The sequence below is a fragment of the Zonotrichia albicollis genome, chromosome 22 (genome assembly GCF_047830755.1).
Source record: "Zonotrichia albicollis isolate bZonAlb1 chromosome 22, bZonAlb1.hap1, whole genome shotgun sequence".
NCBI lineage: Eukaryota > Metazoa > Chordata > Aves > Passeriformes > Passerellidae > Zonotrichia > Zonotrichia albicollis.
The window spans coordinates 5042889-5070783 of NC_133840.1; the positions used below are offsets into that span (position 1 = coordinate 5042889).

At 50.2% G+C, this 27895-nt stretch overlaps 1 protein-coding gene across 2 annotated transcripts; it reads left to right on the top strand.

Annotated features, from left to right (window-relative positions):
• Nucleotides 1–27806, top strand: SLC43A2 (solute carrier family 43 member 2). Of its 2 annotated transcripts, none has more exons than XM_005493643.4 (14): nt 1–150; nt 1979–2180; nt 9004–9193; nt 10143–10198; nt 10869–10945; nt 16920–17012; nt 17653–17786; nt 18198–18400; nt 19014–19157; nt 22488–22626; nt 23061–23193; nt 24149–24222; nt 25881–26004; nt 26822–27806. In XM_005493643.4, the coding sequence occupies exons 2-14, from the start codon at nt 2021–2023 to the stop codon at nt 26981–26983; spliced, it is 1689 nt and encodes a 562-aa protein (XP_005493700.1). In that variant the 5' UTR covers nt 1–150; nt 1979–2020; the 3' UTR covers nt 26984–27806. The 2 variants fall into 2 exon arrangements, with proteins under 2 accessions (XP_005493700.1, XP_005493699.1); XM_005493642.4 differs by lacking the exon at nt 1–150 and adding an exon at nt 456–581.
• The last annotated feature ends 89 nt before the right edge of the window (nt 27807–27895 follow it).

The following is a 27895-nucleotide window of genomic DNA, read 5'->3' on the forward strand; positions in this document are numbered from 1 at the left end:
TGTACCTGTGAGGGTCTGTCTGTGTGTATGAGAGTCTGTGTGTGAAGGTACTGGGGGTACCTGCACACCGGGAGGGGTCCCGTGGAATATCGAGGCGTACTACAGGAGTACCGGAGGAGAAAATTACCAGGGGATACCTGGGGGTGAGAGGTACTTGGGGGATAGCAATGAGTAGTTATCGGGGGTTACCGGGGGGAAGAAATGGGGAGATTACTGGGAGAAGATATCGGGGGGTACTGGTGGGAGAGAGCGGGGGGTACCATGGGGATCCCGGGGTAAAATACCGGGGGGTCCCGGGAGGAAATATGGGGGATCCCGTGGGGGGATCTCGGGAGTGTCCCGGGCTAAGATCCCGGGTGGATCCCGTGGGGATGTGAGGGGGTCCCGTGAGGGGGTCCCGGGGGGGGGCCCTGAGGAGGCGGGAGGGGGGTGCGCGGACGGGCACGTGCCCCAGCGGCAGCGGCGCGCACGGCCATTGGCTGAGGCGGCGGCCAATCAGCGGGCGCGCCTGTTTTGCCTCGGAGGCCGGATAAAAAGCCCGGGTGGGACCGCGGCGGAGCGGAGCGGGCGCGGCACCGGCGGTGAGCGGGGCGCGGACCGGGGGCGGCGGGCGCACCGCACCGGGGACTGCGGGGGGTTTGCATGGGAGAGAGAGAGAGGGGGCACTGCGGAGGCTGGGGGGCATCGGGGCATTCACGCGTGGGAGTGGCTAGGCGGCGGAGGGAGAGCGGATGGAGAGGGGAGCGTGGGTGGGGGGCTGCATGGCGAGGAGGGAGGGGATGCTGCGGGGCTCTTTGGGGGATGCTGCGGGGCAGTTTGAGGTGTGGGATGCTGCCGGGCTCCTTGGGGGTGCTGCGGGGCTCCCTGGGGGTGTGGGATGCTGCGGGGGTGATGTGGGGGTGGGCTGTGCTGGGGAGAACTGGGGGACCGCTGGCAGCGGGGACAGCGGGCTGCGGCTCTTGTCGCAGAGAGGATGGCGGGGCTGGGGAGGGGGCTGTGCAGGGATGAGGAAGAGGAGGAGGTGATGGAGGAAATGCGTTGTGGGCTGTGCTGGGGCAGCGGGCCTGCGCTGTGGGTGAGGGGGGGCTCTGAACCGGCTTCTGTGGCTGGGAGGGAGCCCTGACCCTCAGGCATCGCTGCTGGGTCACACCTGCCAGTGCACCCGGTGCTGGTGTCACCAATAAGGGCAGCTGCCCTGGCTGGCTGTGTGGCCAGCTGCTTTCCCCAGAGTGCAGCCTGAGCTGTGCCTGGGCTGGGAAAAGCCTCAGCTTGGCTCCAAAGGGCCTCCTGCCTTGCGACACTCGGGGCTCCCCAGGGTCAGGTTGTCCCCTTGGCCAGGTGTGTTCCCCAATTTGCTCGCTCCCGTGGGTTCCAGGGACTGGCACAAGTGGAGCTGGGCACAGTAAATGCAGCTCCAGCATCTGGGGCAGCCTGGAGATGCCACTGAGCTGCGGTGTCTCACAGCTGGCTGGTCTGGCAGGCAGCAAAAATGCTCCTTGGTGATATATTGTTGATAAACTGCATTTATAGATCCCTCTGCACCTTCCAGAGCAGGTCTGTGCCTTTGCACAGGGCAGAGCAGACCTGGTGGGTCTCTGAAGCCACCTCTGGGATGTGGAGCTGTGTCCCCATCCCAGCCTGATGGCAGTGGGGACATCAGGGTCCCGTCCTGGCATTTATTCCCCGTGGGCTGTTTGCTGCATTTTCATTCCTGCTGCTCGGGCAGTGGAACAGAGTCCTTGAGCAGAGCCCTGTGTCACTGAGCGAGCACCCAGGGGCTCTCCAAGGGCACCTGTGCCTCCCCCATCCCCTGCAGGTCCCTTGGCAGGCTGGTACCTGCACAAACCAGTTCTGTACTGGAGTCCCTGCCATCCAGCAGGCAGCTCTGCCTGGGTGCTCAGTGAGGACATCCCTTAAACCACGGGGGTTTTTCATGTTCTCTGAGCAGTGTGGGCTCACTGGGCATTGCTCCCTGCAGGTTCTGAGGCTCTGAAGGAGGAGGCCACCCCACCAGGCAGCCATGGCCCCCACACTGGCCACGGCGCACCGGCGGCGCTGGTGGATGGCGTTCACGGCCATCATCGAGAACTTGCTCTTCTCGGCCGTCCTGCTGGGCTGGGGGTCCCTGCTCATCATGCTGAAGGCTGAAGGGTTTTATTCCTACCTGTGCTATGGCCTAGGTAAGCGTTTTTTGGGCTCGTGTTGGGGTGAGGTGCTGCTGAGGTTTGCTGGTGTGGTTCCCTGGTGCAGGGGGGTGTGGAGGTGGTTGGAGGAGGGCTGAGCTCCGTGTTGATCCCAGGGGAGAAGGAAAGGGATTTGTGCTCCTTCCCAAAGGCAGTGGCATCCTGGTGATGGTGCAGTGTGCCTGGAGGTGCTGTTGTTTTGTAGGGTGGCTGGGAAAAGGAGCTTTAATGATGGGATAAAGCTTTTCTGGATGGCCTTTTCTCCTTGGCCATGAGCTCTTCCTTTGCAAAGGCTCTGGAGGATGGTGATTTTTGGGGAGGCTATCCTGGGTTTATAAGAGGAACTTTGTCCTTAGTGGTGAGAAAACAAGGAGTATGGGTGGCAATAATATCAGGGCAGTCCAGTGCTGCTGTTGAGGAGAATTTGCAGAATTAAATACTGCTGATCATTCCTCTCCTCCTTCAAGCACCCAGGATGTGCTCAAACCAGACTGTGTTTCTGTGAGGGCTTGAGATTTACCCTCTGGGCCAGCCAGAAGTGACTGTTCCTGCTGCAGACACAGCCTGGAAGGGGAAAGATAAATCTGTGGTGTGGGAATGGTAATCTGGGAAAACAGCCTGGAGGTGGACATCTGTCCCCAGCCTGGGCATGGAGGGAATTGTGCACCCCACAGAGTGTTTGGGTGGTCAGTGGGGTTAAAAGGAGCCCCAGGAAAAGGTGTGGTGTGGATTTGTGGTGGCTGAGGGTTTGCATGTGCTCAGAGGAGGGGAGGGCAGAGTGAAGAGAGGCAGTTTGGGCTCTGTGATGGGGACTGAGACTGGATCAGCCCATCTGGGGCTGGTGGAGGAAGCAGTTGGTGAAAAGAGTTGGAAATCAGTGCGGAATGATGGCTGGGAACAGTGGGGGAAAACTGAGGTGTGGGGAAGCAAAGTCCAGACAAAGGTACCTGCGAATGATGTGATGATTTTGCTCATTCATCAGCTGATGCTTTTGCTCATTCATCAGCTGCTTATCTCCCCTGCTTTGTGTACCAGGGCCTGGGTTGGTGCACCTGGCAAAAATGCACGGGTTTGAGCCTTTTATCAGCTGCAGTTTGGCAGCTCCATCTCCATGCTGTGCTCTGCTCTCAGGGCAGTGCTCCCTGTCACTGGTGTCCTCAGGAGCACTCCTGTGTGTGAGGGACACTCCCAGTGCCAGGACACCCTGCAGGACTTCTGTCCAAGGCTGCTGTGTTCCCTCCACACCAGGGAGACTTTGTCACAGCCGAGAGATCACGTTAAACCCATCAGGTGGAGACTTTCTGCCACGCAGATAAAGCACACAGGAGCTGATAAGCAAATGCTGACTGTCTCTGCGAGCAGGCATTTGCTTGTCTGCTTCCTGAGATGTGCTCTGCTGACAAGAACTTCACTGGGGGCCCACCTCCTGCTCTTTGCCTCGGCTGCTTTCAGTTTGTCCCCGATCACTGAGGTTCACCTCGGTTTGTCACTCCTGTTCCCCAACCTGCGGCTTTTTTGGCTCTCCCCTTGGGAGTGCCCATGCCCACAGACCACAGGGAAGATGCAAATGTTTGGACTGCTGTGAAATTGCTGCCCTGGGGGCAACTGCTCCCTCCCTGTGGCCAACCTGTGCCCCGAGGCAAGAAAGCTTAATCCCTGAGAAGAAATTTGTGCAGTCAAATGTTCTCATTGTCCTCAAATATCTGGCCATCACTTCTGAACTCCGTGATGGTTTGTGATGAGCTGTGGGGGCATTAATCTGTGCTGACTCACTTTCATTTCTCTGGGTTTGTCCTCTCTGTATGAGTTTTGTGGGGAAGACTCCTGGCTCCAAGTGTGTGGAGGCTCTCAATGACCAGCCCCAAACTGAGTTTTGCCTTTGCTGGCATTAGGGTGACCCAGTGGTTGCCTTTTTCAGTGTAACCTATTGAATCCTGCAGCCAAGTTGGCTGGAAGGCTGCTGCAAACAAATAAAGACGAGTAGCCTTTGGGCACTTGTTGTTCCTAATGCTGCTGTGGGCATGTAAGTATTGCAAAGGAAAAAAAAAATAGAATTTTCCTAATGAGCCAAAGGTTCTTGGCAGGGCTTTCAGTTTGTCAGCATAAGCTCTTGTACTTTGTGATGCTTTCCAATGAAAGGCAAAACTAGACCTTGTCCCTTCTGCAGGCTCTTCTCTGAAGGTATCAGCAGCTGCCCAGAAAGTGCTGCAGTTCATGAAGGGCTCCTTGTCTCCCTGTTGAATCCCTTGCTTGCCCTTGGCTCCTCCTGTTGGATTTTACTCACTCATTGTACAAACGTGGGGTCCAATGGACTCTTAACTCAGTAACATAGGGTGGAGATGGACACCTGGAGGGGAAAAAAATCTGAAAAAACAAAATATTTTTTAGAGCAGTTGTGCAACAGGGCTGGAGTGGGGGGTTGTACCCGCTGGGCCACCTCAGGTATGCTTGAAATTCGCTGACAAGGAGCCTGGTAGTAGCACTTTGTTCCCATTTTAATTTTACTACACTACTACTTGGCCTTTAACCAACTGAAGCAGCATCTTTTTATTCCTGCAAGTGCTGACTCCACAGTCTTTATCACCGTTCTGGGCCTTATCAGCTCTGGGGGAATTTGATCAGTCCAGGGCCTTGCCTTGCTATGATGTTTCTGGGATTGGGAAGCTGAACGCTTGGGTCTGAAACATGCTTGAAGAAAGAGAAATGTCCTGAACTTGATAATCTTGCTCACAAAGAGCAGAGATAAGGGGCACAGAGGGCTTTCCTCTAAGACAGGGCTGCAGAGTACCAAAGGGATGATAAGCTAATTCACTTACAGCGAGTTAACGAGCCCTGACATGGTCAGAGGGGGAAGGTGCTGCCTTACAGTTCTTTTCCCATATTTATCTGAGCTCTGGGTGGGGAACTTGCAGTCTGAAGGTCCCTCACAATCTGGGCAGATATGACAGCTAGGATTTGTGGAAGGGCTGCACGTGTGGGGCTGTAAACAGGAAAAGAGTAAAGGTGGTAAATATTCAGTTTGTACAGGAAACACACTGTGCTGATCAGCAGCTGTCGTGGGAAGGTGCTGGCTGAGAGCAGCTGCAAAATGAAACCACAGCTGGGCAGAGAAGGGGAGTTTAACTGGGACTGTGCCTTGGTCATATGAAGCTTTCAGGCACCCAGAGAAAGGGTCCTGGAAGGGCAGGGAAACCCGAATAAATTGCTTTTGCAGTGGTACAAAGCAAGAACATCTCCTCCCAGTTCCCAGAAGTATGACACCATCCTAAAAAGAGAAAACATGTTCTTATGTGGGCAGACTGCAAAATCAGTTGTTTGCACATGTCTTTCAGTGTGCTATTTTTTTAAACCAATACTCCCTGTTCTTTGCCCTTGATTTATGTCTCTTTTTTTTTTTTCCCTCCATTTTTTTTTCTTCTTCTATAAAAAAAAAGAGGAGAAAGATGAGGGTGTGCAGGCTGTGACAGAGCTATTGTCAGGGTGGCTGGGGGTGTCTTGCCTTTTTGACTCAGTCTGCATCTGAAATAAGATGAAAGGAAAGCTGCTCTCTGCTATCTGAGATGGCAGTCACTGCTGGAAAAGCCAGACTCGTTCCTCTGGTGATTTGGTGTGTGTGTGTGTGCCTGGGATTTGAAGAGGTCAGTGAAGAGCAGTTAATGATTGACCTGCTGCTTGGAGAAAGAATGGCTTTGAATGTTCCAGCCTGAACAAATCCCGGCAATGATCTTGACACAAATGATTACCCAGGCAGCCTTCTCCTTACCTAAGCTGTCATTCTTTAAATAGTAACTCGAACTACTAATTGGGCAGTAGAAATCCTGCTGCTTGTGTGGGGAGTGCTGTAAAAATAGGCAGCAATGTTCTTGTAATTGCTGGTAAAGACTTGTAGCTTCTGCTGCCGTGTCAGTGAGGCAGCAGTGAGTGAGCACAGCCCTGTGCTGCTGCCCTGCCTGGTTGTGACACCTCGAGTGCTGCATGCAGGAGGATTTGGGGAGGGCAGCACCTTGGGCACAGAGCCAGTCCTTGCCCAGAGCAGTTTTCCAGATGGAGCCAGGCACGTAGGAGATTTTGCCGGGAGTGTGGCACGCACCGATCTGGAACGGGATCTGAGCTGGGATTGAGGGGAAGCTGCTGCTTGCTGCAGCCAGGTGCACGAGGTAGGTGAGTAGTTAGGCAGGTTCTCTGCCCAGTGAGCCCCTCCTAGCTGCATGTCCTGTGCTGCCACTCTCTGTCCTGTGCCAACGAGCTGCTGGCACCCGAATCCCTGCTCATGGATGAGCCGACTCTTGGCTGGACCTTGTGCCTGCAGCACACACCTGCAGCCCTTCCAAAGTGTTCTATTTATGGAGGTGGCTCAAAGGATCAGGGGATGTCAGGGTGCCAAGGGCTGCTGGAATCATTTCCATTACGCCTCAGTGGATCTTCTCTTGTTGCTCAGGGGCTGCTTCTATTTTCACAAACAATTTGTATTTCCACATAGCGCTGTTGCCTGGCCTCTCCTTGGAGCTGGCACCCAGCAGCTGTAAACAAGGTGGTTGGTACAGGCAGGGAGTGAAGTTTGGTGTCCCATTCCCAGCTTTCCAGTGTTCAGAAATGGACAAATTTCTCTGCTGTTTCTGAGCTGTGTCCTCACCTCATGCACACTCGTCATGGTGTGTGCTGTGTGAGCTCCTTGGGGACACACAGCAGTGAACACATCAGAACATGAACAGGAATTTGTATTCTCTAGCTTTAAAGGCTGAGTATTCCTGCTTGGAGATCTGTGTGGGGAGGGTTACTGAGGCTTTAACACGTGCAGAAGTTATAAGGTCACTGCACTGTTCGTGTCCCTCCACCCTCCTTCCACTCCTCAGCTGAGCTATCTCTGGAGAGTGCTGACACAGGGAAACTGCTACTACTTTGTCAATTCCCCCCCCTCCTCCTCTTGTTTTCCCGAGTTTCACCTCTCACCCACATCTGTTTCCTATGAATTTATCTTTGTGGAGAGCCCAAAAGCCTTGATGCTGTGGGTGAAAACTGCAGAGAGGCTCCCACAGTCTGTCCAGGACTGATTCCTAAGGATGTGACTCGGGTGCCTCAGTGCACTGCCCTCCGTGCAGAGGAGATGCTGCTGGTGGCACATGTGACATTTTGGGGATATTTGTTGCTTACTCTGGCTATCCATGGCTGACAGGACAAGAGAAGGGGCAGATTAGGTTATCAGTGAGGAGCACATGGCAGTGGAAAGGAACACAGGCAGCTTGAAGCAATCTTAGCAAAGATGCTGATGGGAGCAATGTCAATGGGGAGAAATGCCCCAGCCCTCCCTGGAGTGCTGGGAGGGGACAGAGGCAGCTCCAAGGCCTCAGATATCAGTGCCTGAATTCCTGCTGATACCTGAAGGCAGGAAGGTGGGGTGAGGTTTGTTTGCAGTGGACACAAAGCTGGGAGGGTGGTGTAGGGCAGCTGGGAGAGCCAGGCTGAAACCAGTAACTGTAGAGGAGCTGGGATTGAGCAGAAGGAACATGCAAGATGGGGCTGTGCCACCTCCAGAGCTAACACAGAGCAGCCATGGGGATCTCCCCCACCAGCCTCAGCAAGCAGTGGATGAGAAGCCACTGGCACATGAGGGATTCCTGCTAATTAACTAAACCAACCTGGGCTCGCTGGGAATCTCCAGCCTCACTTCATGCTGGTGGTTATGTCTGTGACTTCTCTCTCTGTTCCTCCTTTAGTACTGAACTTTGTCAGATCAATTATTAAATAAGAAGGAGAGTGTTTGATATCACTGCCTTGCAGCAGCAGCAGCAAGAGAGCAAGTGCTTTGTCATAGCAGCAAAGGTTCCAGATAAGTGTTGGGAGGAGGAGAGCTGGAGTGCACTGGAGCTGTGAGTTAATGGCAGTCTGAAGGCACACGCAGCTCACTCGAGGAGTTGTAAGCAGCCTTGGGATAGGCATGTAACAGGAGAAGAGCTGACATGAGGCAGTAAAAGGGAACTTCTTTCCTTTCTTTTTTGTTTTTTTTGAACTGTCCTGTTTCTGTCTTGGTTACACAACGTGGGCTCTGTTCAGCGTGGGAGTTTGCATGCAGAGTTCCTCATGTAAGGGCAAGAACAGAAAGCTGGGAATATAATTGATCTGTGTGACCTAAACTCATTTTGAAAGAATAGAAAATGCTAATTACAGGGTAGGACTTAAAGATGCATCCATGCTTTAAAAAAACAGAGAAGGCAGGTGAGCTGCCAGCCCCCCTGGGAACAGGGTAGTTAAATCCAGGAAGGATTTTTCAGAGCCAGGGCAGTCAAAGCAGGGTGGCTGCTGCAAAGCCATTCTTCATCCTGATGCCTGCAGTGAGGGTAGGAAGCTTTTCATTTGAGCAGGCTGCTGCTCAGTGCCAGGCCTTGTCAGCCTGGTGTCTGGAACCAAAATAACTGATTTGGCTGTAGCTGTCGTTAGTTTTGTTAGGGAGAAGATCTCTGAGAACATGACAGCTGCAGATTAGCAGGACCTTATTTTTGTATCCCTTTGGGTTTAGCAGGGTTTAGTGTTCTGTAATTGCCAGGCCATTGCTGTATAGTTGTTTTAATAAATTAATCAATCTCCATTCCTGGGTTTTTACCCTGCTGCTGTGTGGGATACCTGTCTCATGGCTGTGTTTTCCTACTCAAAGCAGAGCTCATCAGGTTTCCCTCACCCTTCTGCTGCTCTGCTTCTCCATTTCTCACTGATTAGAATAAAAACTGCACTGTGGAGGGCATATGCCCAGCAGGGCTTTTCCCTTCCCTCCTTTGCAGCATTTTAAATCTCATCCTAACACCCTGTCCTCTCTCACCCCGTGTAGAGACCACCACCAACACCTCTGAGCTCGACAACAGCACAGCTTCAGAGCACAAATGGCCTTCCTGCAACGCCCAGGATGAGATGCTGAACTTGGCCTTCACCATTGGCTCCTTCCTGCTCAGTGCCATCACTCTGCCCCTGGGGATTGTCATGGACAAGTACGGCCCCCGCAAGCTGCGGCTGCTGGGCAGGTGGGTGTGCAGGGCTCGGGGGGGATGAGGGTTTATCTCCCACCCTGGCTGGGTGCTCTGGGCTCCCTGCAGCCTTGGGAGGTGGCTGAGGGATGGGATGTGCACACGGCAGAGCAGCTCTGGGGTGATTTCAGCCAGCACAGTGCATTGCTCCATAAGGGAAGGGCCTGGGACTCGGTGTCCACAGTTGAGCTCTGCAGTGCTGCTCTGTGATCCCTGGCCAGATGGAGCCTGGAGGAAGAGCAGAGTCATTTGTGAGTCAGGGAGGGTAGCTTTCTCCTTGGGCTGGGAGCTATGTCCTGAGAGGCACAAAACCAAGATGTTACATCATTGTTTGCAGGCTGGGGAGTTAACTCAGGGATAAACATGTCCTGTTGCCTTTCCCAGGGCCCTTCTCTTCCATGTGGTGTGTGTTGCTTTCTGCCTCAGACAGTGACATTGTCAACTGCTTCTGTCATGGCATGTAGGGATTAGTGACTTTTGGGATCGCTGGACCCCAGCTCTGTTTTAACTGTCACAATTTTAATGTAGTGAACTTGGTTAGAAACCAAACTGGCCTGTGGGCAGAGTGGGAAAAACAGGGCAAGTCTCTGAGTCAGACCCTACCAGAGGGGAGTTGAGTGCTGGGGTTCAGGACAAAAGCTGCTGCTGCTGCCTTTGGTCACCATGAGGTGAGGGCTGGAAAAAATGTGCTGGAAAACCAGTGGGAATTTGGGTCCAGACAGAGCTGTCAGTGCTGGGTTGAAATGTTCCTGCCCCAGCCCTTGTGCAAAGCTTGCCTGTAATACTTGTTTGCCAGTAATATTTGGGTATTTCCCTGGATTTTTTTTGCCAGCTTCCCTCCCTCTTACAGAAAGTGCCCTGCGAGGTGCTGAGGAGGTGGAAGCAGCTGTAATTGACTGTGGGCAGGGCTGTTTGTGAGAAACTGATGGCTCTGGTTCCCTTGCAGTGCCTGCTTTGCCGTGTCCTGTGTGCTGATTGCGTACGGTGCCAGTAACCCAGACTGTAAGTTGGCATCTTTCTGCTGAGCTGGGAGCATTGCAGGGCTCTGGTTTGGGGTTTTTTGGGGAAGCAAAGTTCAAACTGTCACCCCCCCAGTGCTGTACTGGGGTCACAAGCCAAGCAATCAGCCAGGCTGAGGGAGCCAAGTGGCTCTGGGAAGGGCTGGTGTTTCACAACACCGAGTGGAGAGTGCAGCACGGCCAAACGTCTGAGATACCCAGGTCTCTTAGTTTTGTGTTTGGGCAGGGCCAGGTCCTGTAAAGGAGCAATTCCAAACGAGTTCCTGGCTTTTTCAGGGTTGGGAAATAGGTAATAGCACCCAAAGTTAACTGGCTTTTTTAGCAGAGGTAGATGGAGCTGGCTGCTCAAGAGCAGATAGTGAATGACCCCTTGGATTGTTTGTTCAAGTAAATCTTCCTTTTGAGACCCAGCAGACAAGCTGCATCAGCAAGTCTGTGCCTTAGAGAGAAGGAACCCCTCCATTCCCTGTGAGCTGCCTTGGAGGAGAGCCCTGTCCCTGCCAGTCTGTGTGGCTGGGGAGATGCCTGGTGACATGTCCTGAGGGTGTTGATGCACACAGGTTCCCACATGTCAGGACCAAAGCCTTTAGGGCTCTGCCTCCTTTCCCTCTGCACCCCCGTGGGAGCTGAGGGCAGGTTTTTTATTGTTGCAGCTCTGTCTGTGCTGATATTCATTGCCCTGGCTCTGAATGGCTTTGGTGGGATGTGCATGACCTTCACATCGCTCACGGTAAGTGAAGAGTTACTACCTGACTGCTCTGTCCCTCACGGTGCCTGTGAGCTGGGCTGGCAGGCAGCAGCAGAGAGGATCTTCTGCCTGTGGCTTGAATAGCACGTGTTTGTGTTTGGTACAAAGGGTCACTCACCCTTGGGAGTGAGTCCTTGGTTGTTATTCTAAAGCTTGTTTTCCCCATTCTTTTTTTTTTTTTTTTCACCTGCCCTTTGTATCTCAGGTGAAGGTGGGGAGAAAAAAGGAAGTGTTTTTGTCTAGGGCTCATAATGTGCCTGTACATGCAGTGCTCAGCTGCTTGGCACAGGCTGGAGGTGTGTTTGCACTGGATTTAGCACTGACATAGTGCAGGAAGAATCAGCAGGGCACAAACCCTTGCAGCTGGGTATGACCAGCTTTCTGCAAGCACAGTGTACATCTCGCCCCCATGGCTCTTCTTGATCACAAAAGGTTTTGCTTTTCAGAGGGGTGAGAGTCCCTCAAGGCTTCCTTAGAAATGCTGTGTTGTTGGGTGTGCACAGCCCGCTTGGATATGTTCAGGATTGTATGGAAAGCTTTGGTCAACAACTGTCAGCTGGATCTCTGTGTTTTGGGGTTCTTTCTGCCTGGAGGCAGAAGCAGTATCATTCTCCAAATAACTGCTTTATTTTCTGCCTCATTACCCTGATTGTTGTTAGTGTGGCTCAAGCAGGGCTGGGTGGAAAGTCGCCCAGAAAACAAGCCTGGGAAGCACTGCTTTTTTTTTAAATTTTTTTTCCCCTGAGCTGTAGTTAAAAACTTTCAGATTTGGACTGCACTACCTTGAACTTGCTGCTAAAGTAAAACTTCCTGTTAAAGTTGCCTCTAATTTAACAGGGCTTAGACACTGGCTGAGGTCCTGAGACATAAATTTGGCGGAGGCTGGCTTTAGAGAGCACTCTGTGTACCATGGTTTTGCTGCTGCTGTTGCTTTCATAGATCCAAAGCTTTCAGAACTCTGTGCAGATGTTGCTCTTGCCTTCATATGTGGTGTTCTTCACTGTAAGCCTTGTCTGTGACCCCAAGGAACTGTGGGGCAAATGTCATCCCGCTTCAAATAAAAGCAAGGAATAGAGGAGCACCTCAGTAATGCTGTGGGAGAGGAGAGGATTCCCATCCTGCTGCTGCCAGCATTGATTATTGTCTCCCTGGGTGATTATTAAGGGGTCACGGATTATTTTAGACCCACTGGTGATGATAGGAGCGAGGGCAGGATAGGGCAGGAGTAGATTGGGTGTGCTGTGCCTTTTAGCAGCAGAAGCAAGCAAAGCCACTTATTAGTGCCCTCATTAGTGAGCCAGTTCTGCAGTGCCAAGGAAGAGCAGCAGCAGGAAAAAGGTCAGCTCTTCCAAGAGGAGATCCAAGCCTTGGGGAGCTCTGAAGGAGGCAGGGATGTTGTGAGGCCACACAGACGCCTCAGGTGGAGCCCATCCCTCAGTGTGTTCTGCAAAGAGCTGGGCTGGCTTCAGGCCTGGCTTCTCCAACCCACAGGCAGGTGTAGCTGCTTGTGCAGCTGCTCTGATGCATTTTGGTACCTGAGGTGTCTAAATGTCATTAAAAATAGCCTCAAGTGGGAGGGAAACACTCCTTTACCTGCACCACAGCAGAGCTGTGCTGCTGCCTGTTAGAGCCAGCTGTATGTTGGTCGTTGGCAGCTCACAGCTTCACCACTGTGCCTGCAAGCTGCACTTGCTGTGTCAGGAACCATCTTGGGCTGTCACAGGGTGATGCCCTGTGGATTCCTTCCAGCTGTGGCCCCTGGGGACAGGCAGGGAGGGACACAGGGACAAGCTCATGGGCTGTACCCTGAGCACGTGAAAGGGGACACCCAAAAGACCTCTGTAAGGACGTTCATTACCCAGGAGATGATGAGCCCTGCTCCTGCCGGTGCCAGGGGAGCTCGGTCTGGCTGCCACAGCTCACAGCAAGGTGACTCCCTGCTCCTGCCAGCTGCAGGTGACCTGAGCTGCTCCAGGAAACGGCTCAGACCCACTGGTGCCATGGTCCTGCCACCCCAGGCAGGTTTTGGTTGCTGCTTCGTGGCAGGGTGTCCCTGAAGCCCAGCTCGTGGGGTGTCAGGTGTTGACACCTCCTGGGACACGGTGTGATCTGGTGACAGGGACCCTCAGACAGGGATAAACAGGATTAGAGCCTGGGACAGTGCTCCACAAAGCTTTTGCCTCTTGAGTTTAAAGCCTTTTCCAGCAACAAGTCCCCAGGGTATCATGACAGCACATGGCAGGCTGTGGAGCCAAAATAAGCTGCTGCTCCTGGGTGCCTGGGCTGTGGCTTGGGGAGCAGGGGGCAGCCAGCAGAGGCTTCCCAGTTCTGGGAACAAGGTCAGCCTGTGCCTGTTGTTAAAATGCAGAGAGGGGAGATTTCTGCCTCGTGACTTGGTCTTGGCCAATGTAAGTGAAGATTGGAAATGGAAACAGATCTGTGCTGGTGGCTCTGACAGCAACACAGGAATCTGGCGCTGGTTCTGCTCCGAGGCTATTTCATGCAAAGAAATAAACATGTGTGATAAATTACCACAAAGAGCCTTTTATAGATTGTTCTCTGTCCTGTTTTCCTTTCAAAGAACTACAGCTGCTTTGCTCTGATTTTCTGCTGCAAACAGCCCCCTTTAATCAGAGAGGGGGGGGACATTTCTGTGTAGGGAATCTTTTTTACTTGGAAATATTAGGAAAACTTAGGGCTCTGTGAGCTTTTGTTTGTTGGAGAATGGGAACAGGAGTTTCCATATGCTTTGGGCAAAGGGGGCAGTTTGAGGCTTTCCTGCAGAACATATTTTTAGTGTCTGTGTAACTTCCAAACACACCCCCAATAGGGAAAACAAAGTTTAATTGAACAAAAATACCATTTTTCAGTAGTCTAGTTCTCAATGCCTTGATTTTTTTTTTTTTTTGCTGTTCTTTCAAACAATCCTTGCAAGAGGAGGGAAACAGCCTTCAGTAGCAATGCTGTGCTGTTTTCTGTATATGGAATGTCTCCAGGGAAAAGCTGGAAAACAACATAAATTATTACAAACTCACTGTAGGGCAGATGAGGAAAAAAAATCTGCAAGAGGAAATGATTTATCAGTTTAGGATTACAGACCTGCAATAAAGGATTCCAGTAAAAAACAGTTACGTGTGGCAACATTCACAGAGTGTTTTGTGACAGGGCATAAAGTTAATATTGCATTGAGTGTCAGTGACCTTTAAACAAGAGGCTTAAGAGTTTCTGTCGTCATAGGTCTTGCAGAATTGGAGCTGTCATACCAGAATGGGCAGAAGTTGCTGGAGGAGTCACTTCTGCCCTGCGGGGATGAGATCAGAATGAGGATTAGATCCTTTTTGGTGGCAGAAAAACAGAGCTCACTTGCTCCATGGCTTGTGTTTTTTATTGCTTCTTTTTTTTTTTTTTCTCTCTCCCCTCTGTGGTTCATTTTTTCCAATGCTTGCTAGTATAAAGACAGCGTGAAAAATGACTTGGTAAATATTGCATGTTGTTTTTGTGGCTGGTCTTTAGATGAGACCTGCACAGGCACTGCCAGTGCTGGCTCAGTCTGAGGGGTTTTCTGGTCTTGAACTCTTCAAGACTTTTCCCCCTTTTCCCCCTTTTCCCCTTCAGGTAGTCCCACATTTCTCCCCCTTCCACGTGCTCAGTGTTTGCACTTTCTGCTTTGATTGGGCTGGATAAGACATTAAATCTCTTCTGTCCAATTTTTTTAATCTAGCTCCTTGCTGGGTGCCAAATTGGATTTGAGGAAATCTTTAGCCTTTCTAGGACTTCTGTCCCAATCAAGGCAGAAGCAGCCTTGGGTTCTCCTGTTTGTGGCTTCCTGTTCTGTGTCTCCAGCAGCCCTCAGAGCAGGAGGATCCACCTGGAAGTTCCTTTCCTGCTGTATGAAAAAAGCTTTTTGTGGACTCTGGATCTCTGGGGAAAACCAGCCCTTGCCAAGAAGCAGCTGTGTTTGTACAGCTTTTGCCCTGCCCTGAGCTCCCCAGCAGGAGCAGCAGTTTTGTTGTCATTTTTGGACATTATTTTAAGTTTGGGGCGTTTGGGATGAAACAAATGCCCATCCTGGTGACAGCGACCATCCTTTTTTACAACCCTCAGCCATTCCCCTGGGCAGATGCTGCTTTCTGGGAGTGTGTAAATCCAGGGCAGTGCTTCCAAGAGGAGATTTTTCAGCGCCTGGTAACAGACCTTTGGATCCTTGAGCAGTTTCCTGTCTGCAGCTCCCGGGAGCAGCCTGCTGGCAGCTCTCCTGCATGCGGGGTGATGGGTGTGGGGATGCTCTGCAGAGCAGCACAGCCCTTCTGCCTCCTCCTCCTCCTCCAGGGTTCACGGGCAGCATCAGGCTCAGCACATCGCTGCTGCTGCCCAGCCTGGGGTTATGTGAGGACCTGCAGGCTGCAGTGCATAGGAAGCTCTGCAGTGGATGATGAGCAGCCAGATGGGTCCCGGAGTGCTCCTGCTCAGGAATATTTCTGCCTTGTAAACACGCCGTGACACGAGCCAGATTTGCTGGCCTTGTATGCTGCTCCTGGGAAAGATGGGTTTGTTTTTCAGCCCTGCAAGGGGAGTGTGTGGCAGCACTTGCTTGCTCAGGTTGAAATTCTCTGAATCTTTTTGCTCAGCAGCCTCTTTGCACAGAAAAAGGGCTGCTCGTGCCTTCAGTCCTAGAAGGCATCTGCAGTGTCCTGCTTTGAGGTCCTCTGAGGCTGACGTGGGAGTGATGCTCAAGTGAATTTGGGGAGTAAGTGACCCAAAAAAAAGGAGGTGGGAGGGAAACCTGCCAGCCTGCAGCAGAATCTCTGCCTATTGACCAGCTTCAGGAGGTGTCAGTCCAGCTCTCCATAGCCTGACAACTTCAGTGCTTCTCCCTGTAATTTCCAGTTCCCAGGACAGCATTAGTGAGTGATGGAAACTTGTTCACTTCTGATTGTTTAGGAAAACAAGGAGTTCTTCCTTTTCCAGCAGAGTAGGAAGGTTTCCTGCTGGAGAGACCTTCCTTTGGTTTCTGCCTTTGGATCTTGAGTGGAAGCAGGGGCTGGTGAGCCATCCTGGGAGTGATTTTGCTGTTCAGGTGGCAGAGTGGTTGCTGTGAGCTGCTGCTGCCTGTCCTTGCTGAGAGCTTTGCTTTCCCAACAGCTCCTTGCTGAACCAGCCTGGTCTGCTCTCAGCACACCTGATGGGAGCCCAGGCAGTGAAGGGGGTGGCTGGCAGGAGCAGCAATGTTGTGTTGCCTGCTCAGTAGCTGTGCTGAGTGATAAATCCTTGGGTGTCTGGTGTTTGTGACTCCTTCCCTGCACCTAGCTCTGGGACAGTGTGCTGAGGCATCTGAGCCATCCCAGTGATGCAGGAATGATCAGCAGAGTCTGCTGCCACAGAAGGAGCCTTGGAGATGGCTAGAAATGGAAATGCAAACAGCAGCACTGTTTGTGCTGCTCTCTGTTCCTTCTTGTTATAACAGGAACTTTCTGGTCTGCTGCAAAGGATTTGGGTGCTGACCCAAGGTGCATAAACAAAGCTTGGCAGCTCAAGGTGTTGCAGGGTGTATTAAAGACTGCAGCCTGTGTCTAACAACCCTTGGCTAAAAAGAGGGTGACAAACAGAGGATTTGTGGGAGAGGAAAAGTGGTGGCTAAAGGTTTTTGGGATAAGGAACTTTTAGAGAAAGCCCAAGAGCTGGAGCAAATGCTCCTGTGCTAAAGGTGAATGATGCAAAATATGCTGTCAGTCTGGAAAGAAGCAGCATCAGTAGGCACATAAATCTTGGGCTGTAGACATTGCCTGTCTCTGGAGACACCAGTGAAACCTGCAGAGTAATATCTTACAGAGCTAAGTCATGCCTAAGTAAAACTGGCTGCTTCACACTGTGGTATCCAGGAGAATTAATCCTAAATGCCAATATCTCCATGAGAAAGCCTCATCCTGCTCCAGCTGATGTTCCTCTCTCTCCACAGCTGCCCAACATGTTTGGGGACCTTCGTTCCACGTTCATTGCTCTGATGATTGGCTCCTATGCTTCCTCTGCTGTGACTTTCCCAGGAATCAAGGTGAGGCTGTGGGATCAGGGCTTGGGACTGGTGGTGTTGTGCTGGTGTCTTGCCCTGTTTAGCAATAAAGTGGAAAGAAAGAGAGACCATTTGCTAAAGGTCTTTTTTAGGGATGTGCATTTGCAAGATTCAGTTCCTGTCTGTATCAGAGACTTCCCAAGTGACTGCCTCAAGAATGCAGCAGATAGAAGACTTGAGAAGTGCTAAGTAGAAGTGAAAAACTAAAGGTTTTTTAAGAAATGATTGCTTTGTTAATATCTAAGTTGTGTGTGTATATATATATATATATATATATTTTAATACACAAATGTGTATTTTATGTGTGTGATGGTCACCAAGGGTTGACTTTGAACATACTTTATGGTTGGCAGATGGCACTGAAGGGGCATGAGATGGTACCTGGGCTGCCTGGATAGATCACCTGGGTCTGAACCAGGGATGTTTCACTGCAGTCTCAGGTGTGCAGGGAAATTCCTGCTGGTTTTCCAAGAAAGTAAAAAAATGTTTTGTTACCACTTGAGTTCAACTCATTTTAAGTGTATCATGATGTTCTTTCCCTGCTTCTCTCAGACTCATTCCAAGAATATTGAAACATCTTTCTGCTCCTGTAGCCAAACCCATATTCCCTTGTGATTCCCAGGTTATCTATGACTTTGGGGTCTCCTTCATCCTTATCCTGCTTGTCTGGGCGAGCTGTGCAGGACTCGTTTTCCTCAACTGCTTCTTCAACTGGCCCCTGGAGCCTTTCCCAGGACCAGAAGACATGGACTACTCGTGAGTCTGCAGGGCTAATCCCATTCCTAATCCTCTAGGAAAAGCTGGCACAAAGAATTTAGGGGAGCAGTAGACAGGGAACCCCTTGCATGTTGTTTATTGCTGCCACCTTTTAGGCTGAGGATTTCTGCCTGCCACTAGCATGGATTACCTGTGCAAAGCAGAACTTTCCAAACTGTGGGAATTACAAAGGGGGAATGATCTGTTCCTGGCCATAAGTATTTTTATATTGATTTATGCCAAGTTGGCCCAGGGAAAATATCTCAGTGTGCTCTGGATCAAAACCATTTGTGGGTCTGTAATGGAAACCGGTGCCTTAAATCCACAAATAGCCCTTCTGACTCCTGCAACGCTGCTGCCTGTGACTCCTCACCCTGTGCTGCAGCTCTCACACTCTTTGCAACCCAACAGGGTGAAAATAAAGTTCAGCTGGCTGGGCTTTGACCACAAAATCACTGGGAAGCAGTTCTACAAGCAAGTGACGACCGTGGGGCGCCGTCTGAGCGTGGGGAGCTCCATGAAGGGCCCCAAGGAGCCAGCAGCTCTGCAGGAGAACAACAAGCTCTGTCTGTCTACAGTGGACCTGGAAGTGAAGTGCCAGCCTGACAGTGCAGGTGTGGTTCTGGGTGCCCCAGGGTGCTGGCACAGGCCTGCTGGCCTCCCTGCTCTGCTCCAGACCCGTTTGCAAGGGAGCAAAACGTGAGCCAAGTGTTGCCAGGGCCTCGTGCCAGCCACCAGTTATGTAAGGAATCCTGTCCCTGTGTCCTTCCCTGTACACAAATGGTGCAGCCAGTGGTGGGGACAGCACATGGGAGCTGCAGGGGGACAGGGCAGGTGGTCACTGCTGGCTCTTAGGTGGATTGTTGCCACCATGACCAAGCCTTCATTACTTTGGCGCATCATAGAATGGTCTGACCTGGAAGGGACCTTAAAGATCATTTAATTCCACCCCTTCCACCAGAACCTGTTGCTCAAAGCCCCATCCAACCTGGCCTTGATAGTGAAAGCAAATGGTTTGAGGCTTCTTTTTGTCTTAATCCACCAAATCAGGGCAGCCTCCTTTCCTGCTGCCTTGCCCCACTTTGGTAGCCAAACTCCAGCATCTGCAGCTGCTGATGGGGTGAGAGTTTGTGAGGCACCAGGTGAACTCCTGCCAGCAGCAGCTCCACTGTGAATGTTTGCCAGGGTGTGCTGCCTTCTTCAGAGGCTCTGTTCTTCCTTCTGCAGCTACTCCCTCCTTCATGAAGAGTGTCTTCAGCCCCATCCTGCTGCTCAGCCTCATCACCATGTGTGTCACCCAGCTGAGGCTCATCTTCTACATGGGAGCCATGAACACCATCCTGGAGTTTCTGTCTGGAGATGAAAGTCAAGGTAGGGGAACCTCTGAAGACTTTACCTGCATCCTTGGGGCTGGGAGTGACCCAGCCCTGGTGAGTGAAGGCAGAGCAGCTGATTACTCAGCAGCTGCTCCATGCAGGGCAATCCTTGGTGTCCAAGTGCACTGACAGCAGCTGGGAGGGCCCAGGGAAGGGCTGGAAGCAGCCCAGCACAGAGGGGCAGTGAGGTGGGTGCTTGAATGTCAGGCTAATTTTAACCCTGTGTCTGTCAGATACTGCCCCATGTTATTTCCCCACATAGGCTCTTGCAATTAACCCCTGGGGGTGGACTGCTAATTTTTTATTTTAACTAGAAAACCTATTTCAGCAGGTATTTGCTTAAGTTGTCCCAAGCAAGCAGAGAACGCAGAGCAGCTGACTCTCATGAGTAATGCTTGGACTGAGTGCCTCAGCCCAGCACCCAGGGGGAGAAGTGAAGTCAGAGCTGGTTTTTTGTGCAGCCTGGTGGGTGCTGGGGAGGCTCAGGGCTGGACTCCCTGCATTTATAGTTCTGATGAAGTTTCATGGAGCAAACAGGAAAGAGTACATTAGTTTACTGTCAAAAATACCCAGGATTGCAAAACAGGACTTAGCCTTTTTTTTTTAAATTTTGTTTTTGTCCTTTGTAGTAAGATCCAGTTTGAACTTGTTAAATCTGGATTGCATGAAGCTGATAAATCAAGAGGCACTCCTCTGAAAACAGGAGTGAGCTCTGGGGGAGGGAAGGAAACTCAGGAAACTCCAAGTGCCCTGGCATTCCCTGAATTGCTTTGTTTCTTGAGCCTCTGACAGCCTGCAGCATTCAGCTCTTTATCTCCTGCCTCAGGAGCCAGCTTAGACATTAAACAGCAGAACAGGACAAACTCCACACTGCCTACCTTTCCCAACACTGCTTCCTTGTCTGCTTGCCTTGTAACTCTGACACTGCTTTTAAAAAAAATATTTATTTTTACCCTGGCTTGCTGTACTAATTTAATTTTAATTTCTTCTCCTCCCCTCCTTGGAATTTCAGAATTAACATTAACTATACAAGCTGCCAATTCTGCTTTGATCCAACTCCCTGCTAAAACAGGGATTATGCCCCTTGAGTATGCTGCAATTTTTCTGTGCCACCTTTAAGATTTCTTCCTTACTTTTTTCCCCTTCCTCCCCCTGATTGTAGCCTGGGCTCATTGCAGTGCAGTCTCTGTCTTGGTGTTTCCATGGCATCAGCAAAACAGTGGCATTGTCTGGTCTCAGCAGTGTCAGGCTCTGCTGCAAGAGCAGCTCCAAGGCACGTGCAGCTCTCCAGAAATGCAATCTGTGTGTGCACCAGGAGGGGATGGGATGGGATGCTGCTCCCTCACATTCCTCCTGATTCCTGCGTTTATTCTCCTGGGTGGGGTTTGCTCAGAGAGCTCCCTGCACCTGCAGCTGCCCTTGGGAGAGCTGAGCCAAACCCTGCAAGGGTTGTGGTCAAAAGTTAAATATTCCTGGGATTACAGCAGAACAGAAGGATGTGGGGAGAATCATGCACATCAGTAGTGAAGTCTTTAATTGCAGTGAGGCACAGTGTCCTTGAAAGTTCTTTCTGTGCAGGTTATGGTGAGTTGGACCTGTCAGGAAACCAAAAGGTGAAGAGAGCAGTCAGCCTGTGGCTACTTATCTGCTGAAACCCCCCAAAAGATGAGGAAGAAGCTTTAAGGGTTCATTCTGTAAATAACTGTGTTGTAGGAAGGCAGGGGAGAAGAGACCTGTAATGCCTAGAACATGAAATTTGTCTGCATCTTTCATAAATTGTCACCTTGCTCTCAAATGGGGTGACACTGAGAGACCTTGGGCTGGAAAACTCAACAGTGTGGGGTGCTTGCTCAGGGCAGTTTTGAGGGAAAATAATCTAAAATAGGGAATGTAAAGGCTTGTGCCCATGGGTGCTTCCTTTGCTAGGTATTTTTGCTTTTTCTCCTTGGGAAAAAATGTTTTTTAAGATGACAGATAAGCTGAGGGGGCCTTGTTTTGTAGCAGCTACTGTTTCCTCCCTTTCCCTTGCTGACCCCATAAATTTCTCTCCTTAATTCAATCTGCCCTCTGCCCTTGCTGTTTAGAGCCTAAGATTAAATGTTCAGGGCAGCATAAAGAGGCAAAACATGACAGCGTGGCTTGCTTCTTACCCTCTATTAAAAAATAACCAGCCAGCAGTAAATCAGCTCCTGCAGAGCTCTCAGAGAGTGATGCCACCTGTTTCTCTTGGCTGCAGCAGTTGCTATAATGAGAGGGGATGTGGGGTCACTCCAGGGCTTGTCTTTGTGGGAGGAACGGGGCCATGAATGTGAGTTTGGAGGTTGGAAGTTCCTCTCAGCTCCTTTGCCAGCAGCTGGAGCCAGGAAAAGATCACCAGGTGCCATCCTTGGGCACAGCAGAGCAGCCCTGCTGGGGTTTGATGCAACTGTTTAGGAGAGAGAGGCTGGTTGGAAACTTTCTCTCCATTACCAAGTGGATTTTGGTGGAAATCCTGGCTGTACTGCTTTGGCTAGGCTTAAAAACGGGAGGGACAAATGAGAATTTCAGCTGCTTTGCTTGCAGGGCTGTAACTTGTGCTGTGTGTGCTGAGATGGGCAGTTTGAGAGCCACATCCTTATTTTGGAGCTGTGGCACACCGTGACTCACCAGCCCTGTGTGCTGCCTCAGTCACCACGTGGGCTGCCGAGAGGAAGTGGAAAAAAGCCTTGCAGGGTGGGGGAACTGCTCAGTGACAGGAGGGGACAATTTCTTCTGAGTCTGCTGGCATCAGCTTTCCCTCAACAAGCCACGGGGACACTTCTCTCATCGTTAGCACGAAATTCTCATCACTTTGAGCTTTGTAACAATTGCTCACAAATGCTGTTATTTTTAGATGTTAATCTCCTGTCCCCTTTCTTCCAAACTTGTCCATTCAGCACAAACTGGGTTAGCCCTCACCTTCCCAGCCTGATTGTCCTCACTGGAGCATCCCAGCTGGAGAAGCTGCAGCTTCCAGCAAGGCAGGAGAGGAGATGACTAAAGCAGGCCTGGCTGTGCAGCACACAAAGCTTATAAAAACTCTTCCTGCTGGTCCTGCCCAGAATAAACCTCACTGACACTCAGTGGGTGCTGTGTCCCCATTTGTGGAGCCCTGCCTGCTGCTGCCCAGAGAATTCCAGTGCAGGATCAGAATGGCTGAAGGAAGTGTGCCCAGCATGTCTATTCTGATGTCTGGAAGGTTGATGAATGACTGATAAGAGAAGTGATAATGGGAAGGCTTTTTTCATATTTTTTCCTATCGCTTGGACTGAAAACTATTTTTAATCATTATTTTTTTTCCCTGCAGTGGCTTTCTACACTTCCATTTTTGGGGTCCTGCAGCTGCTGTGCCTGCTGACAGCGCCTGTGATCGGATACATCATGGACTGGAGAATGAAAGAGTGTGATGATGGCTCAGAGGAGAATGAGGAGAGCAACGCTGAGCAGTGCGTAGTGTGCCCCACACGGGACATGCAGGCACCTGGCAGGCCCCCTCTGCTCTGCCTTGTGTGCTGTGGGATCAAAGACTGAAAAGAATATTGGCTCTTCAGTATAGAAAAGAAAGCCTGAAGGAAGACTTGATAATTGCAGAGGAAAGGAGCAGACTATCTTCCATGTCCACTCAGATCAGTCGAGAAGAGCAAATTTAAGTTGTAGCAGGAGAGGCTCAGACTTCCCTCCTAGCCTAAGAGTAAGAGTAACAGCACTGAAATAATTACCCAGATGTTCCTCAGCTTCCACTGGTGGAGATCCCAGCACCTCCATAGGCAGATCTGTGACCAAACTGGTGTAGATAGTTGATGTGATGTGTAGAGAATCTTGCTGTGAGTCCCAGCAGCTGCTGGGGGTGTTTGTAACCCAGGTTTTGCTGTCCTTCCAGAGGTGACAAGAAGAAGAAAAAGCGTGACCGTCAGATCCAGAAAATCACCAACGCCACCAATGCCTTTGTGTTCACCAACTTCCTGCTGGTTGGATTTGGAATCACCTGTCTTATTCCTAATCTACCCTTGCAGGTGAGTGGGTGAAATGGGTGGGGTGCTGCCAGAATGACAGCACAGTGCCAGGACAACCTGCTGGTGGTGGCAGGAGGGCTGGGACTGGCACTGCAGGGAAACTTCCATCCTGCTTTGCAAGCCCCACTTGTAGAGCAGAAACAAATAACACTGTGTGCACTTTAGATCTCTTGGGAAAACCTGAACAAGCAGCTGTAGTTAAAATGCCACTTGATTCAGGATTTATTTGCACTTAAAACTTTTTTTTTTAACTTTTTTGCACTTTAAACTTTTTTTTTTTAATTTTTTGAAGTTTCTGCAGCTGGCCTGTGTGGCAACAAATTCTTGCCCCCCCAAGATCCTCTCAGCAGTGCCTGTACATTTAAACTGGGCTTGATTTAAGCTGCTGAAGGTTGGAAAAACTTGCAGCAAGAAGCATAACATGGTGATGTGTACAGCAGCTTATTCCTGCGTCAAATGCTGTGCCCAATGGTACCTGTGGGATTATAAACCTCTTAAAATATTTATTCTGTGGCACCACCTATTTTTGGCAGAGGAGTTTAGTGATTTTATGCTACACTTAAACACACCTTGATGATGTAGGCAAACATCAGTTTGCCTATGAGCAAGTAAGAGCAGTTTGCTCATTCTTACGTGTTGTCTGCAATAACTTGTGGAAAATTAACTGAATTGGTGGCCATGGAAAAGCTTTGTGATCCTGCCCAGGGGGTGCTGGGGACATGTCCTTGCAGCAGTGCCACCTACAAATGAGAGAGATCCTCTGTGTGTGCAGAATAAGGAAAAGCAGTGCCTGAAGACAAGTACAAATTTGTTCCCTCATGCTGATATTTCAGGTTTTGGGTCTGGGTTTCCCAATCCTACCTGAAAAGAGCAGCTTTTAGGAATGGCTGGTGTTGGGTTCTGGCACACCTGAGTGGGTGTCTAGGATGTGACATTTTTCTGCTTCTTTTTTCAGATTCTGTCCTTCATTTTGCACACAATTGTGAGAGGATTCATCCACTCAGCTGTGGGAGGCCTCTATGCAGCTGTGTAAGTCTCTGGTTCCCCATAAGATGTGGCTGGCCAGATAAACTGGTTTGGGATGATGGGCTGTCCAGGGGAGAGGGAGATCAGGAACGAGGTCTTCATGGTCAGAGGGGAAAAATGATGCAACTTGTTTCCTCAGTCACCTCTAGACATGACAATAGCTGGGCTGAAATCCCAGGGCTTTCCTTGTTTAGCAACAGAGCCAGGAACAGTTATGTGTGAGACTAAACTATTGACACACAGGTTATATAGTAAAAACTCAAGGCTTTTTTTGTCTTGCAATGAGCAGATGTGTGCATGTGCCCAGGTAAAACATTAACAGGACTGAAAACATCACTGCTGCTCTCCTCTGAAGCTGACATTGATAAAACATTGCTCAAGATACCATTAGTGATGCCTCCTCCCTTTCCCAGGACAGATCACCCATCCTGTTTCCAACTTTGCAAGTTATCAATAGCTGAATCTAAATGCTCTCTTCCTCATTAAGCAATGTTTTTGGCCTTGACAACAGATCTGTCCCTCAGTGCTGAGGCAGGACAGAGGAACAAAGAGGAGCTGTTTTCTTTCAGGGAATCAGAGATTTGTTGGGGTGGGAAGGGACCTCTCCAGACCAAGGTCAGGCAGTGCAGGTTGTCCAGGAGTGCAACAGATTTTGTTTGGATATCTCCATGGATGGAGACCCCCCAGACTCTTTCTGTCAAAGGTTTAGATCCCCCTGTTTGGGGAATCCAGACTAGAGAACACATCTAAGACTCTGCTTCAGAAATGTATAAACTTTTGGTTCCCTAGCAGCCAGAAGCAAAATATTTTTGTCTTGGGCAAGGTAAATAAATGTATGTTGCAGTAAGTATCACCTTACTGGTAAACTAATCCTATTTGACCACTGCAACTCTGGAATTTCCTGGAGTTGAGGTATTTTTGCTTTGAATATGACTTCTTTGAATATTTAAAGGTTTTGATTTGCTTCTTTCTTCCCAAGTTTAGTTTAACCAGACTGTTTTTAATTACTGCTCAGTCATGGAAAGAGAAAGATGTTAGAAGATTCCTGAAATTTATTTTTCCATTATTATTATCTGATACCAGCACTTGCCAGTCAACAGTGTTGTTTAGTTTGACATAGGATCAGACTTGTCCTCTAAAAAGGAAAACACTAACCTGTCGTGCAGGTTTCACTCACCTCCAAAGGGAGCAAATTGTTATGACCAGATGAAAATGATTGCACAGGCACTGGTGTTGCCATCTGGATAAAGCAGCCCTGCTTTTAACTTGTAAATATCCCCACTCTGCTCCCTGTGCAATAGAAACAGGAGCTGTATAAGCACTTCCACTTGCCCACAGTAGAGCTGCAAAACAAAACAAGTGCTGGATCTGATATTACAAAAGTCTGAGACTCAGGATAAGAATGATCTGAAGAAGAAGGCTCCAGCCTTGGCACAGTTCCATTCTGCTCTCAGGAGCAGTGTGACACCACAGGGTCTGTGTAAATACCCTGTAAAAAGGGGCAGATACCCAGTACAGGAGGGAGTTCTGCACATTACGCCTGTCTTGGGACTGTGCTCTCACGTTGGTCTCTGTTGTTACTGGGCTGGGAATGTAATCTGACCTGGGTGATATGAAGTCAAGGTGACACATAATAATGCTGTTGCTTTCTTTGTTGACAGATACCCCTCGACTCAGTTTGGCAGCTTGACAGGGCTGCAGTCGTTGATCAGTGCCCTGTTTGCCCTCCTGCAGCAGCCTCTCTTCATGGCACTGACAGGACCTTTGAAAGGAGACCCCCTCTGGGCAAGTTCTTCTCAGTTTTGATATGAAAGCTTGGGGGTTAAGATGATTTTTGGCTCATTTAAGGACTCCTGTGCATGGACCAAGGTTAAAAACAGCTGTAATTTTACATGTCCCTCAGTCTGCTGTTACCTTGGTGCTGTCCAGGAGACCTTTCCCTGTCCCTGTGTGAGTAATGAGTCTCTGGGCAGGGAAGCCAGTAACCCTTATGGTGAATGGAAAGGGAAGAAGGGAGGGCTTTCCACTAACACTTTATGTGGTGAGTCAGCATCTGTCAGGTTAAAATGGGTGAGTGTGAGCAGACCTCAAAATTGAGAAAGAACACTGTGATGCTTGAGAACTACAATCTCCAATTACCAGTAAATTTTGGATTGCTGATGCTAATGACCAAAAAGCCAAATGGCTGTTGAGGGCAGGGCTGATGTGGTGTCTTGGTGAGAGTCTGGGCAGCTCAATAAAATCGTGACATGGGTGATGCTGGGGAGAATTCTGGTCTCTAGGCTACATGTGTCCATGCCTGTTACTCTTCAATCAGCACACTTGGTGTGAAACACCTGCAGCTCTACCAGCCCTTGCCTGTTCTGTAGAACAAGACTCCCACAGCCATAATCCAGAGTGACAAACTCTTGCAGCATTTAGCTTGCACACACAAGGTTCTCTAAGGATGAAAACAGTGGAGGATGTTGCCAGCACAGGGAGCAGGGCGTCTCCTGTTTGCCCACAGCTGGTGATGTGGGCTGGGCTCTGACACTGCTGCACGCGTGACTGCCTTGTTGTCTTCTCCTAACCAGCCTAATTTTGGTTTGCTTTCCTCCTGCAGGTGAATGTTGGCTTGCTTGGCCTGAGCCTCCTGGGATTCTGCCTCCCAATCTACCTGGTCTGCTACAGGCGCAGGCTAGAGAGAGAAAAGAAGCAGAAGATGGAAGATGCCAAACTTTTCTTCAAAATCAACGGCACTCCCACTGAGGAAGCCTTTGTTTAAACTGGTGCTTCATGTGCAACCTCCCCTGTACAAGTTCCTACCACATCTGTGGGTTCTACCTGTGGTGTAAGCCAGGACTTTTCTCCCCTGGCTCTGCCAGTCTTTGCTCATCACTGGAGTGAGGGCTGGACATCAAGACTGAGATTTCCTCAGATATATGGCAGGAGGAGACTTCCCACTCCTTATTCCAAAACATGGGACACTTCTCCTTTTTATAAAGGCCACACAGCTATTGTGTCTTAAATTATCCCCTGATCACACTCTCCAGCAGCAGAGAGTTTGCATGGGAAACTGGGGAGAGAAGGAATAGAGGGATGGGGGAAGAGGGAAGACAGACCATAATTTGAGTTTGCAAATGTAACACACTGCAGTCTGTTTTCTCCCCTTCTTCCCCCAAACTTGGCTGCCAGTCTCGGATGCAAGCTGCACTGTCCTCCCTCCCCAAGGCTTCATAATGGTCTTTCTGCTTGATGTGTAGCTGGAACCAGTGGTTTTACTGTCTCTCCAGACATATCCCTGTTTCTGAGGCAGGGAAGGGGTTTTTATTCCTATGTGTATGAGCACAGCTTCAGTGTTTTGCTAAATGTTGGCTGCTAGCACTGACAGCTCCCAAACCTTTTATTACTGCAAATGACACAGACTGTGAGCAATGGATCTGCCTTCCACACTGAAATGAAGAGCCTATAGTGGACTGCTGGTCCTAGACCAAGCCTTGGGAGGCCTGGAATTCCTCTTCTTCCCGGTTCACAAACTCACCTGTACGTGTTTTAAACTGTCTGCAGTCCTGGAGCCTCTGAGATAAGAATTGGATCTTGTTTACCGATGAAGTGCTTTGAGACTTTGTTGCCTTTTGCCTCTCCTTCCCCCCTGAGATGCCCCTGGGAGGGGAGCAGCAATGTGTGTTCAGTAAAA

Coding starts and splice junctions, on each gene's coding strand:
- SLC43A2 (XM_005493643.4), top strand. CDS start 2,021: ATGGCCCCCACACTGGCCACGGCGCACCGGCGGCGCTGGTGGATGGCG. Junction 10,199..10,868: donor CGGTGCCAGTAACCCAGACT/GTAAGTTGGCAT, acceptor TTATTGTTGCAG/CTCTGTCTGTGCTGATATTC. Junction 22,627..23,060: donor GAGGAGAGCAACGCTGAGCA/GTGCGTAGTGTG, acceptor CTGTCCTTCCAG/AGGTGACAAGAAGAAGAAAA.